The 15,000-nt window shown below is 41.0% G+C and overlaps 1 protein-coding gene across 1 annotated transcript in view; it reads left to right on the forward strand.

The window, feature by feature from the left end:
* The window catches only part of LOC138052890 (uncharacterized), a 59,926-nt gene that overhangs the window by 5,495 nt on the left and 39,431 nt on the right, over positions 1-15,000 (forward strand). The window contains exons 4-10 of the mRNA XM_068899484.1: positions 1,760-2,023; positions 6,810-7,421; positions 9,026-9,243; positions 10,033-10,217; positions 10,713-10,815; positions 12,671-12,847; positions 14,578-14,768. Coding sequence (XP_068755585.1) covers positions 1,760-2,023; positions 6,810-7,421; positions 9,026-9,243; positions 10,033-10,217; positions 10,713-10,815; positions 12,671-12,847; positions 14,578-14,768 — 1,750 coding nt within the window. The remainder of the gene's footprint in view (positions 1-1,759; positions 2,024-6,809; positions 7,422-9,025; positions 9,244-10,032; positions 10,218-10,712; positions 10,816-12,670; positions 12,848-14,577; positions 14,769-15,000) is intronic.

The raw sequence follows: 15,000 nt of genomic DNA on the forward strand, positions 1-15,000 counted from the left end.
TGAAACAGTGCAAATTTGGTTTTATCAAAAAAAAAAATGTTATAAAGGTACATCAACTTAGGTGTAGGTATGAACCCATTGACTCGTGGGAGAAAGACTTGACAGATTTTACACTTTCTAACACCAGAGGATTTTACTCATCAACTGCATGGGGGCATGCTAGCCAGTGCCTGAGGAATCAATGGGTGTAATAAGAATTCAAAGCTGAAGGGCAGATATTTCAAGCATTAAAACCCTTCACTCTGATGAAATGCTATCTCTTATACCATTATACAATATCAACTCGTTTGATAATAATATTAACCAAATTTTCGTTGCTCAAAACTAGGCCACCATAATGATATAATTATTATGGTATAATGTTTCCCCTAATTAGCAAGTATGCCCATCATTGTGCCAAGTATTCATTTGATAAGTCAACAAATCAGCTAAGACTGTTTATAGATCTGAAGCATGTGTAAGTAAGCTCTCTTTGTATTAAAGCTGGATAAATCTGATAATTATCTTTGATGGCTGTTGTCCTAAAGATCCTATGGTTTGAGAAGAAATTTTATTATGCATGACTTGACTTTTTTTCTCAAATTGTTCCATGTCGTGACAAAAAAAATCCTTATTTTGATTCATTCTACCCTGTATCCTGATCAGGCAGACAAAATAGTGTGATTAATTTAGATGGTTAAGCGTAGTTTAAGTGTTAGTTAAAAGTTAGTGTTGTAGTGTTTAGAACTTTCAATGTCCTGTATTAAGTTTTCCTGATGAATTCTACAGTGTATTTGAATAACTAAATTCACAGTGGTCTATTGCACTTACAGTAATATTGTTTCAAATATACCATCATTAATTTTTATATTTAACTTTTGTCATATGATCTTAGTTTAATGGCCTTTGATCTCCAACAAGTCTTGTTAAGTCTGTAGTAAAACATCCAAACTAGGAATAGGAAGGTCATATGTTTCTCAGTGTGGCTGCCCATGTCAATGGAACAAAAATCATCAATCTATGGGCTTATTTTACTTTTGCCATCAAATAAGTTTTTGTTTTTTGCTGCTTAAACTTGGGAGGTGATGAACTTGAACAAGACAGTTCTTTCAACTTTTGTACCCAATTTGCTTAGAGGTGTAGCAAATGTGTTTGTTTAGCAAGACAAAGTGCAACCAAAAATTATCATTAACACGCACATGACTCTAGAAAAGGTGAGCTACACAAAATGCCCTGTACACTACACAGAGTACGAGCACACACGAAGGCGCACACATACTGCTGACCAGTGAGTGAATGCTGGAATGCGCAGACTTCACACCCAGATGCAACATCTGAAAGCTCCTCAATGCTAATGGCCCGCTAGCAGACCATGCAGTATGCCCATAAAAGCCAATGCCATGATGCCAAGCATTAAATACACTTGCTCCTAGTTGTTAACTTAGGGCGCTTGCCATTTGTCAGAACTGACCGGTCAGACCATGGCTGGAGCAGTCATTTTGAAAATGAAATAGGCTTTTCCCATGAGTTTTTGCCAAAAACCCATCTTCTTCATTCATAGTATTTAGGATTTGACCAATCTGGTTGGACAGTTTTGATTAAAAGTGAAATTCTTGTTACTACGGGAATGGTCTGGCCGGTCAGTTCTGACAAATGGAAAGCATCCTAAGTTAAATAACATTTAACCTTATACACTGTATTGGCTTTGAGGTCTGCAGTAGCCCTAAATTAGCAAAATAAAAATTAAATAAACTTTCTCCTTTATTCTTGGCAATAAAAGATTTCGATCCTGGGTCACCACCAGTCATTACACAGACGAACTTACAGGGGCGGGTTGGTGGACTTCGTCGACCTGTAGCAGTGCGCATGTCACAGCTAGCTGAGAAACAGTCAGAGGAAGTAAATGAACAGACAAACTCAGAGGAGGTTAATCAAAACTATAAACAGTATGTCAAGGCGACCCCTGTTGCGAAGACAGTAGAAGAAGTAGAAAGCGATGACCAAGGGAGAGATGCCTTTTCTTCCTGCAGCTCAACACCAAGGGGTAAGAATTTCACAGATCTTTTCAGAGCAACCTTAGTCATAGGGCACCAAGTAAGAAATCAATATGTTTCAAATCATACACTTTTTTTGTGGTCTGGCCTTTGTTTGTTTATAAAGAGCTCAATTTATGGTGTACTTCCAACTCAATTCATTTATCAAGAGGTGTGTTGTTACCATCATAACCAACCTCATTTTATTGGTCTGTACCGTACCTGTAGGTCCCTCCAAGTTTTGTAGAGTACTCACTTGAATTTGGTGTCTGAGGTTTTGTGGTCCCCGGCTGGGCGAGTGCTCCCTGGCTCCCAAAAATGTTGAAAATGTGCGGCCTTAATATTGACATAAACAAATGTTTGTAATTTTTTGTGGTCTTCATTTCAATTTTGTGGGACATTAGCATCAGCTCTATTTTCCCTAAGAGCAGAGGACGTACAGTACACAGTCCCTTGGTCATTGTCTGATTTCATTCTCCTCAACAAAAACTACAACTGAGGAGGTAGACTATTGCAAGGAACCTTGAGTTCTTGTTAGAGCTGACCCTGCTTGAAAGAGTTCCAAAAATGTGTGAATAATTTGCTGTCGCCCTCCTCTGACTTAGATGTTATCCTGGTTATAAATTGCATTGGACTAAGCCTAGTCAGCACTTGTAGCATACACTTGAACTGGATTAGGAAGAAGTACATGTAATGCCTTAAACCTCATGTTTGAAGATTTGGCAGGTGGGCCATGCAGCTTGATATCACATCGAATCAAATCAAATCAAATTCGTTTATTTCTGCCCATTGCAGTTTAAGGACAGTGCCAACTATTTTTGTTGCGCATACGTTCTGCGCATCTCCAGATACTCAGATTTCCTATCGGAAGTGCTTACTGATGCAGGGATATTTTTGCGCGGTTTAAAACTATGCGGAGAACGCAGAACTTAGCAAGTGTTCTTGCTATCCAAAAAAACGTTGGGAGTGGCCATGCATTTTTTGGAGATAATTAAGCTTTAATTTGGAAGGAACACTATTGCTAGTTTTCACTCACGTGATCAACAGCCATGTTTTTCAACGAAAACAAAAGGAAGCGTTTGCATAATAATAGAGTTAAATTCCGGAGGATTTGTTCGGGGCACCAACATGGCCGCCTTTTCTTTGTTTAGGGCACCAACATGGCGGTCGTGACGTCATGTGAAAACCAAGAATACATTGCTTGGTATTTTAAACCTCTTTACTAATATTGTTGATTAATTTTCTTTGAAAAATGCGTGGTTACCCCCAGTTTTCTTTTTGGATTTTAATAACACTTGTTGAGATCTGCTTTTCCCGCATATTCATAAAACCGCGCAAAAATACCTTTGAATTAGTAGACACCGTCCTTAAGGACTGAATGACAGGCTGGGTCAGCAACTAATACATTAATTGGTACAAAATCAAAATATATTAAATATTACAATAATTATAAATATAACTTGTTAATAATGATCCCTCACATACTAATGCCTCTAACGTGAGAGGTCATTTGAATACTTACAAGTAACAAATTGACTAAAACGTTCGGTATTACATGGCTTAACTACCCTGGTTGTATTCCTTCCAAGATTATGTTTAGTATCCCTTATCTCTACTCCACTTGATAACAGGGATGAAAAGGGGGGGGGGGGGGGGGGGCGGGTTAGGAGGCGCATTTTAGAAACACATCTCTTACAAGTGGGGTCCCTTCGATCCCGTAGAGAGATAAAACCTGATATGGATAGGGCTTGTTCATAAGATGCTCTTGGTGATATGATCCAGCGCACGTGGATGCTTTCCAAAGCATTAGATAAATATTTGGGAAGGTTAGCGAATACCACACAGGCGTACTCGGGACGGATCGGATAAGTGAACAATAAACAGCAGTAAGCTCCTGCATTGACAGGCCACATTTCTTCAGGACTTTTTAAGGGGCAGTGTCATGGGAATTTGACTATAAATTTACATAATGAATGAAGGAGTAGTTTCTAAAGAAACTGTGGTGCTGCGTCGGTGGGGAAGTAGTATACAAAAATTTGGTTTTATCAACGGAGTTGATAATGTAAATTGGCCACCGTACAGAGATTCTAAAAGCTGACGTTTCGAGCGTTAGCCCTTCGTCAGAGCGAATTCGCTCTGACGAAGGGCTAACGCTCGAAACGTCAGCTTTTAGAATCTCTGTACGGTGGCCAATTTACATTATCAACTCCGTTGATAAAACCAAATTTTTGTATAAATTTACTAAATCAATTTTCAGTGACTTTTTCATTCTTAAATTGCTTCTGAATCACCACAGTGAGATAAAAATCGATTAAATTTTAAATGGAAAATGAGCCACACCAAGTTACTACGGAGTTCATCTAAGATGCAAGGAAGGAACTTGAAAACGTCGGCGCGACGATTTCAAGTTGGCATTCATTTTAACTTGGCTACACATAATCAAAAACACTTAAAAATGGTTTCCGCGAGCTAAAATAGCTGTTTTAAAGAAAATTTGGCCATTAATTTTGGCCAGTTAAATTTTAAATTTGGCCATTTATTTTGGCCGTTGGCCATCGGTAAACAGGTCAATATTCACTTATTGACTGAGGGGGAGGGCCGGACGGGAAAATATTTGGCCTGAGGTCATGACGTATGGACCGAGCGCATGACCGAGGGCCAAATATTTTCCTGTCCGGCCCGACCTAAACTCAGTCAATAAGCATTTTATCATATGGGCTCTTTACACTATTTAAGAATGAAGTTAGGACAAAATAAAAAGCAAAAATCTGCACAGAAAATTTATCTAATATGTTGTTTGCATTTCCTTTTCTGGCTGTAAGTTATTTGGACGTGTAAAAGAGACGAAATCCCCTAAATTTGCATTGCACGGAGCAGTATGTGTTCCTAGTAGGGCTGTACGGCTTTTTCCGGGCCTGCTCGCGCTAATGCGTACGGCCCTCACACGGGGATTTTCCCAATAGTTTTGCATTGAAAGCGCGCGTGGCGCGGTACGGACCATATGATAAACTATTCTACTGTACTGATTCCGCTGTAGTTGAAGCTTAAAAAGTTATTTTAAAAAAAGGCAATAGAAACAGGTTTTCCTTGTATCCCTACTATTTAAGAAAGTGAGGGATGGGGGGGGGGGGGGGGGTACTTATTCGAGAGGGGGCGCTTGTTTGACATTATGGCCCAGGGGATAGGCGCTTATTAGAGGGAGGGTGCTTATTAGAGCGTGGACGCTTATTCGAGGAAATACGGTATTTTTTTTAAATTTTGCAAGATTTTAAAACAAAATAATTATTTTAAAGAGTGTCAACTGGCAGTAGACTTAAAGCTAATTATCCTCTTTGCTTTTTCAATTGTACACCTCCTAGAATATCCACTAATCCTTCAGTAATATATTGTTCCTAACCAACTAATTTTCATGTTTTATTGCTATTATTTTTAATGAGCTTTAAAGATCATGCCCACTGGCAAATTAATTAGTGTAATCGCAAGAGGCCGAGGGCAGTTTAAGATTAATTTCACGCGTATTTTCAAAGTTATCACAAAATTCGCGACGAGGGCAATTTAGAGAACTTTGAAAATACAAGTAAAATTAATCCTTACTTCCACGAGGGCACATTGCGGATACATGTTTATCACATAAAGGGCAAACTTATCGTTCAATGCCGGACAAATGACGATCAGCTTAACATGCTTTCATTTGGTTATAGTTCGATTCAATAAATCTTTTCTGTCAACAGAAATATTGCTTAATTTAATGAAGCTGTATTTTACATCTGGACAAATAGCAGGTTAAATCAAAGTCAGAATCTGGAAGAAGATTCTCTTGTAACTTCGCTTACTCTGGATAAGCAACTGTTATCCAATCAGGATCAAGTAATCATGCCCTCTTGATTACCAAAAGTGCCCTCGTGATTAAGGAACAATGCTCTCCGTCTCAGCCAATCAGCATTCAGTAATTTTTCCCCATATGTGATAAAGCTCATAATTGAAACAAAGAAACTGAACAGCACTTTTCTTTTGTGTTCCTTCCCTTTGTTTGTTGTTTTTGCGTGTTGTGTTTTATGGCTCCAAGGTGGTGGACATCCTGAAGTGTTTCTCAATGTTGTTAAAATATTTTGTGAGTACAGTCGGTGCAATAAATCGCTGCAAATATTCTTCATAAGGAAGACGTTTTAAGGCATCAAATGTTACAAGATGATTTTGTTATTTATTTTGTTGAAAACTTGTTAAAAGACAAGCTGTTCAAAATACGAGGCTCATTGTTTCCTGAATGACTTTTTGGCAGCGAAAAGTTTTCTTGACTTCTTTGGAAATGGAAGCTACGGTTATGTTGTTCAAACCTCGATGAGCATAGAGCCTGGGTTGCTTGTGGCTAAGACCAATATACTTCCAAGGAAGCTGACCTCAATCATATTATGTCACGCAAAACAGTAAAAAAAATTCATTTTTGTAATAAATACATTGGTTTTTCAGTCTTAATTGATAATTCATTGAAGAGCTCAGTAGTGACTTTGAGCTCTTCATTGTAGAGGTTTAGCCTGTTTTTCGCTTTTGCTTGGATTTGACTTCGTTTTCACGCGATAGAAATGTGATAGGCAATTGCGATTCTACCAAGGCTCAATATTACCTTAGAATTCAACGTTTTTAATGGCTTCATGAATATCAATCTCAAGTCCGCCCAAAAGCGATACATATAGTTTAAAATTAGGCAGATTTGAGCAAGTTGAAAAACAGCTCAAATTTTGACTTGTCCTTATTAATTATGCCCCCAGCCCTTTATATTTCACATGTGATGTTACACAGGCACACCAGTGAAGGATGCCGAAGGTAAGGCTTTTGAAGAACCTGGTGAAGAGGTGTTTGACAGTGCTCCTGAGGAAACCGTTTTTGACCATTTAACTGACAAAGGGAACAGCGAGACTGAATCAGAAGGGAACAAGATCGAAGAATCGGACGATAACAAGGACATTGAAGTGGCCATCGACGATGGTTACACCAGATCAGAAGAAGTTCAAAGTTATGAAGAAAAAGTTAACAACTGGGAAATCGACCAAAAGCAAAGTGAAGACGCCGTTGAACAAGCCAACAAGGAGGTCAATGTTGAGGTCATTTCTAGCTGGCACCAGGTCGCGTACGAGTGGACTGAATCAGGGACAGAAAGTCGAGCACAGGATGACCAGTCAGCGAAGCATTTGCTCGATCCCAGACCGGCCTCGCCAGATTCCGAGACAACCGGGGAGTTCTTTACACCCCTCGCGACTCCTCTCCAGTCGGGGACTTCTACCCCTGCCCTCTCGGAGCATGGACCTAGTGAAGGAGGAACGGGCTCAGGATCGGAAGTCTTCGTGGATGCTGATGATGCCACGCCCATTAAGGGCGAAACAACTCCTGTCTCTGAGCTGTCGGATAAGGATGGTAAGCAAGTCATCCTTGATGAGACCTTCTGTCGTGAATGTAATTAGCTTTACACTTGTAGAATCATCAGTGGGGCGTTGCGTTTGTAAAAAAAGGTAAAGTCACTGCTTACGAGCCAGAAGGCCCATCAGGCCGGCGCTTATCTCCGGTTTCCGTAGCATGAAGCGACTAGGAGTATTTCTACTTCCCCCTGGATGGACATCGCAGGGTTACCCCCAGCATTTCGCCGGTACCCATTTATACACCTGGGTGGAGAAAGGCACCATGAGAGAAAATTGTCTTGCCCAAGAACACAACACAATGTATCAGGCCAGTGCCCCAGACCCGGACCACTCGATCCGGAGTCGAGTACACTAAACCATGAGGCCACCACGCCTCCCACTCGCTTGTGCTTACACTCAAAAATCTTTTTGGCTATCATTTATTTGCAAGTGTTACGCCCGTTACTGCTCCAAGTTCTTTCACGCTTCTTGACTGAGGAAAAGAAGAGGGAGGGAAGGGGGAAGGGCAGGGGGGCACATGGTGAAGGAGGGGGGGGGGGGGTAGGTTAATTATACTGCGTTTAAGAGATCATTTACTCTAACCGAGTCTTGGTGCTGTCCTTTGAAAATTAGCCTCAATCCACGCGGAAAGTGAAGTTACAGAGATTACCACCGCAGATGTTTCCCGTTTCAAAATGAAGCTTAATTTCAGTAAAGGAGCTCAGAAATGTGCTATTACAATTCCTTCGTTCATTAGCGAATGCGAAGTCAAAATGAGGTGAAATTCTGTCTTTGTATACCGGGAATAAATGCTCATTGTTATCATTAATGCACCCCTTGTCTTTGAACAGCCGCAGTAAAATTGAAACACTGTGGCGGAGGGGCCTTATGATATGTGGCAGAAACGTCAACGAGACCCCGACTTAACAATGGCAGTTAATAATGAAGCAAAGGCTCTCTGCACTACTATTTTAACCCCAAAAACGTGTCGTGCTTGTTTGTTTTTGTTTTCGTTCCTTGCAAATCTGCAACGTAAAATGACCAGTGTCTAGCTCTAGATAAATCGTGGGCACAATGTTCTTCCCTATAGTTTAAAAACTACTTCCCCAAGTCAGTTCCCAGAGCATTCGGCTAACAATACTTGGTTTTGAATCTTGTTCTCCCTTTTTATTTTAACTCCAGATTAATATCAACTAATTTACCAACTTTACGGCAGCTAACGAATATTAGGTTAGCCCCTGCCGTCCATATTTATGTGAGTGACAATTCCATAACCCACAAGTGTCGATCTCTCTCGTTTGGCCCTCGCCCATCAGTTTACGGTATTATCTACATTTAGAATATGGGTCCAGCCAAATTATGGCCGATCGGATTGGGCTTGGTGACTACAACGCATATGATTGGCCTGCAACCAAAAAGCCGCACTCGGGATTACTCGTGCTGAAGGTCAAATCATGTATGATGTGAGGAACTCGATACCGCCAGGATTTTTCCCGCAAAAGTCTAGCAGTACCCGTGCTAATACCTTAAACTGATGGCTCTCATCCCATCGCATATCGAGACTTCTGTGTTATGAACTTCCGTCTGAGTTCTTAAATTTTTTCTACGGTTTTCTTGTAACAGCTGGAGCGGATAACGTTGGCGGTGTGACGGCAACTCAACCAGAAACAACCTTCGAAACTGCAGTCGTTGATGATGGCGCCAAACCAGGCGAAGGCCACGGGAGACCCGTCCCGGACGATGACACAGATTCCATTGACCGAGCGTTTGCCAGCTATGAGCGGGATAACCCAAACGATAGCGTGAAAACTCTTAAAGATCAGCTTAATATCCTCAGCATGGTTAGTCGGAAATTTCTTCCTTAATTAATACCATTTTGAAGTGTCTGTAGCGTAAGTTACCTTAACTTAAAGTTACGGCTTGCCTATTCAGCTGGTAGAGCATTGCACCAGCATCGTAGAAGTCATGGGTTCGAATCCCGGCCCGTTGAAGCTACTTGAATTTTCCAGCTGTCTGTAAGAGACAATATTGTTTAACTTGTCCAGATATTGAGTGCGAGAATCACTTCTCTCTTTCGTCAATAACATTGTCGTGTTAAAGTCGTATCGGAGTAAGGCAGATTAAATCAAACAAATGATTTCTAAGAAAGCGGAAAAAATCTCTCGGATCAAAAGCAGGTTCAGCAGAAAAGCAACTGATTCAAGCCGCTTATGTCGCCGCTTGTGGGGATCTGATTAAACCTGCTTCCCACGTCGTACTCGAGCGACGGACGACGACTGGACGGCAGTGGTTTTGCCTAAATTATCGAGCGAATTGTTTGTTTAGGAGCAAGGAAACGCGGAGAATCTAGAAAAGAAGGGAATTAAAGAGAAAACGGGTTAGGACGCAGCGCAACGGCGCTCGTGTTTAGTTCAGAACCATATTGGGCAAAAAATTATACCACGGAAGCAATGGAGCCTAACCCTAAACGCGAGCACTAACTGTGACGCAACAGAGCTACATCCTCTACCGTTACGATAAAATTAGAGGTTGTAAAGAGCTGTCCGGTATCTGCAAAAGGCAAGTTTGCCTAAAAACCCCCCAAAGTTATTTGCTACAACGGTGACGCTGTTGTACAACTTGCATTGCAGGGCAGTCGTGAAAGCATAGTCAGCTACTACAGCGAGGCAGGTGAAGGTCGCTTTGGAAATGTAATCGTCAAGGGTGAAGTACTCTTTGGAATAAAGTATGACAAGAGAAAAAACCAGCTCGAGGTACAGATCCACAGAGCCAAGGATATTGCGGCCGCAGACGAGAAGAAGGGAAGATCTGACCCGTAAGTTAAAAATGCAGAAAATTGGAATTCTATTATTGAACTTGAGATGGAAGGGAAAACTCTTGTTTATTGTTTCGACTGATTTCAGACCTTCCGAAATCACTGTCCCCTCAACATTTCAACTCAACTGACCTTGATAGAAATTAAGGCGTCTAGTCGACTTAAAACATATAATTCTTTGATTTACACGTCCTTGTTTGTTTGGGGCTCCAGAGTTCTCTAAAAGAGAACACGGAATATTCACCGCTCTTCCAAGTTTCCTGAAGTGTCCTGCGCTTCAATCTTTGGCCTTTTAAATGCCTTTGTCGCTTCGTAGTTTTGTTTGTTTGTTATTTATTTGTTTGAGCAGGTTGAAGTTTTGGCATCGATTCTTTTTTTTTTTTTTTTTTCAGAATTCCACAGTTCTCCTCTTTCCGATTTCCCCCTTGTTTGTGCTTGGTTGATTTTCCTTGAGCTCTGTGTTGCATGTTCATGCTGTTCTTTTTTTGTCTACAGATATGTCAAGGTGTACCTTCTACCCGATAAAACCAAAGGCGGCAAACGCAAAACTAAGACAAAAAGGAATACCTTGGAACCTGATTTTGACGAAATCCTTCGAGTGAGTACCTTTTTTGTTTTGTATTCAGTTGGTCGCAAAATTTTAAGATTGACTAATTCTAGTTCGTAATAAATCTTGGAGAGTGAAAGGTAACTTTCCACGATGACGTAATAAAACGCCTCGGGTGTTCACAAAGGTTTTAGGAGTCGGCTGTCACTGAGCGTTTTCATTGATACGTGGCATTTGTCAAGCTATGCTAATTTCACTCAGTGAGGCGTCTAATAGATACATGTACGGGTCGCTCACAAGACCATTAAGTTACTTTTATACAGATTTATTCTGTGAATGTCTCGCAGTTTTAAATACTAGAACTGATAAAGAGGTTATTGAAACTTGGCCGACCATTGAAAGTTCATGACCTGAACTACGACGCTCCTACATCTTGTAGTCCGCTTCTCATCAGCTAACGTGAACACCAAGCTGTTCCAAACCAGGATTGGTGGAAAAGAAAAGGAAAGGAATTAAAGGAACTTTATTTAAAGTGCCCCTGTGTTCAAAAAGACCACTTCCTTTTTTCCTTCAGATTTTGAAAGTGTGTTTGCTTAACACCTGACTGGCAAAATTTCGAGCTTTGATTTTTATCCAAAGGCCGCTTACTTTGAGTGTAAGTTTTGGATTTCACGGTCCACCATTACTCACGTTCAAAACTGACCGATCGGACATTTGACGGTTGGATCCAGGGAAAAGTGACGTCAGAGGCTCACTAGCTTAAAATTTCAGCGTGTGAACGCAGCTTATTATATATGCAAAGCGTGAGTTTAAAAGTCTGAAAGCCCAAAACCCCCGTGCTGCATATTAATTCTGCGACGTACACACGTATTGCATTCTTAAACTAGTGAGCCTTTGACGTCATTTTCTCCTCGATCCAGCTCTCTCAAGAACATAATGTTAGTAATGGCGGACCATTAAATAGGAAAATTCCAGTTAAAATAAAGAGGTGTCTTTTTGAAATCAAGGCTTAAAACGTGGGTCACTTAGTGTTTAGTTAACATACTTATGAAATCTAAAGAATTACGAATTGATTTTTTGGTCACAGGGGCACTTTAAAGTGCACCTGAACTCGCAAATATTGTCGTCTACAATAATTAATCTCCCCACCAAAAGCAAACGTGTTTTACCATTCTTACCTCAAAATCAGTCACTATATTTATCTGCCGGGCAAGAAGCGCAAAGTTGTCAAAACTAATAGAAATTTGGACCCACGACCGTGATGTGAGCAGCATGGGTCTGTTTTACGTCCCAAACTGTTTTTTGCAATGCAAAATTTCTTTGAAAACTGGAATGCAAAGCAGTTTGACGTAAAGTCGAGAATAAACCCGTACCTCTCACATCACGGTCGTGTTTCCAAAGTACTGCTAGTTCTGTCAAGTTGACGTGGCCACGGCACAGAAAAAGCGAAATTCTGGGCGACAATAGTGACAATATGTGTGATGTGGATGGGGAGATATATATTAGGGACGAAAAATATTTAAGCTGTTTAGGTGCACTTTAAGTGTTTGGTCTTTTAGCGCTCGTTGGAGGATAAAGTGGGTACCGACACCTTAAACTGAAATAAACAAATTACTGCTAACCAAAGAAAATGTTGGTTTTTCGTTTGAAAAGGGAAAACCCGGAGTACCCGGAGGAGAAAAACCCCTGGGAGCAAAATAGAGAACCAACAAACTCAACCCACATAAGACGCAAGTCTGCATGGAAATCGAACCCGGGCCATGTTGGTGGGAGGCAAGTGTTCTCACCACTACGCCAGCCTTGCTCCCTAGTGCTACTTCTGTTTTGAACAACTTGGTCCAGAAATGCAACGGGATGCTTGTGTTATTGAAGAAAAGCTGACGGTAATTTTTTTTTTTTTTGTCAGTTTAAAATAGGATTTGATGAGATGTTGACGCGGACATTATGGCTGACTATGTGGAATCATGATACGTTTGGGCATAATGATTTCCTAGGTGAAGTTATGCTGCCTTTGGACACGTACCAGGAGTCTGGATTCAGCTGGGATGATCCATCGCCTAACTGGTATCCTTTACGCGAAAGGGTAAGTGGGTTTTTATATCGTGGGGAACAGCAAGTTAAGTAAATGTAACCAAGAGTGGACTTAGTAGTAGTAGTAGTAGTAGTAGTAGTAGCAGCAGCAGCAGCAGCAGCAGCAGCAGCAGCAGCAGCAGCAGCAGCAGCAGCAGCAGTAGTAGTAGTAGTAGTAGTAGTAGTGATGATGATGATGATGATGATGATATCTCGCTAGTCGTCGTCGCAAAAGTACAGCAACGACGCAACTCAACAAGGTCCAACCGAAAGCATACCATAGCACCTCTGGCAGCCGCCGTACGGTTCATGTATGGCCTTGGAGCACGGCTTACAGCCAGCTGGAATCAACTGCATGCTAGTTTTTGCTGAAGTAGGAAAACCGGATAACCCGGAGAAAAACCCTCGAAGCAAAGTAGAGAACCAGCACAAACGCCGCCAATCCACTTGTGGCGTCAGGTCTACGAATCGAACCAGGACCACATTGGTGGGAGGCGAGTGCTCTCCCCACTGCGCAAATCCTGCTTCCTCTAGCGGTATGCCGTCCAAACGTCACGTTTTTCATCGCAAGAAATTACATCGTGAAACAAATATATGTGATTACGATTGTACTCAATCCTAACCTTTTTACGACCATGTCTAAACGTTATTTTGTTTCGGGCAAGCGCGTCGACACTGGCGAAGCCATTGTGTCAAAAGACTAAGAACAAATGAGAGGATGACCAACAACAAGTTTGATTCAGTACCGCAAGGTCTACGTTCGCGTGTCGTTTATAATTTCTCGTGTGCTGGCTGTAATGCCAGCTACATTGGCGAGACCACTCGGCACCTTTGTACACGTTCTCGTGAGCATCTCTTGTCTTCGCTTGTTTACAGGCACCTGTAGTCATCTAGGGCCTGCCATGATTCTTGTAATACCGAATGTTTCACGATCTTAGATTCTGCCGCCTCAGGAAAACAAATTAAGATCAAAGAGGCATTGCACATTAAGTGGGAAAATCCCATTTTTAATCAGCAGTTGAGGCATCTAGACTTGTCTCTTTCTTTTTAGTTACGTTGTTCCTTTTGTCTCTTATTTTATTGTTATGCGCTCTATTTTTGTTTTCCGTGCATTTCGTATTTCATATTCAAATTCTACGCAAGTTTTGACGCGTTAAAGGTAACGTACCTTAATATAAATTCAAATGTACAACCGTTAATAGCTCATTTGCTACTGAAGATGACATGAGAATGTCGAAACATGTTTTGTAAATTGAAAACTGTCGTTTCTTTCTTGAGAGTTATCGCTACTCTGCTGTCTTTACGTCCGTTTGGAAATTTACTTAAGTAATTTGTAATTTAATTGTTTGTAATGTGACCGGTAAATGTGTAATTGTGGAAATAAAAACCAATTACTAAAATAGAGTTCTTTGCTTCGACGAAGGACCAACGTCCGAAAGGTTGCCAATCTAATCTGTCAACTCATTTCGGATGTAGATTATTCTTTTACTAATTTAAAGTAAACGAATCCACGCGCTGTCATTATCTCACAGTCTGGCCGTTAAAATTATACTGTTCTAACAGTACGGCTCAAGAAGACTATTATATAGTCTGATTCAAGCAACAATTTTAAACTTTGCGAGCCGCAATGTGGAAGCCTAGAATATTAGTTTGCTTATACTGGGAGTAATGTAATATATTTATACACAGGCCTGTTTGCGATTATGCCGTGATCGTTCCTTTTTGTGTTTTACGTTGCTATAGCGATCCGAGCCTTCTCTGATGACGTACTGTGGAGATCTGACAGAGTCGATAAAGTTTGAGACTGGAAAGGAAAGTCTCAAGGATAAAAAGAAGAAAAAGAAACTCGGGGGAAGGCTGCATATCAAATTGAGAGAGGCACGGAATCTCCCTGCAAAGGATGCTAATGGCTTCTCAGACCCGTTCGTGAAAAGGTGCAGTAAAGACCTTCTTTTTAGTGGCTTCACTATCATTTTCCCCTTTTAGATCCCGTGACTTCAGTCTTGAGAAATTCTTTTTGCAAAGTTAAACTTTGCTATATGCTACCCTGGATCCAGAGGGTTTTTTTTTTCCTTCTTCTTCTTTTTCTTGGACGAAATTTAGCCGCAAAACGGCGCCAACGAATTAACGACAAAAAAACCTCTGGTTTCGGTCCCTACGAATCTC

The sequence above is a fragment of the Montipora capricornis genome, chromosome 6 (assembly GCF_036669925.1).
Source record: "Montipora capricornis isolate CH-2021 chromosome 6, ASM3666992v2, whole genome shotgun sequence".
Lineage (NCBI taxonomy): Eukaryota > Metazoa > Cnidaria > Anthozoa > Scleractinia > Acroporidae > Montipora > Montipora capricornis.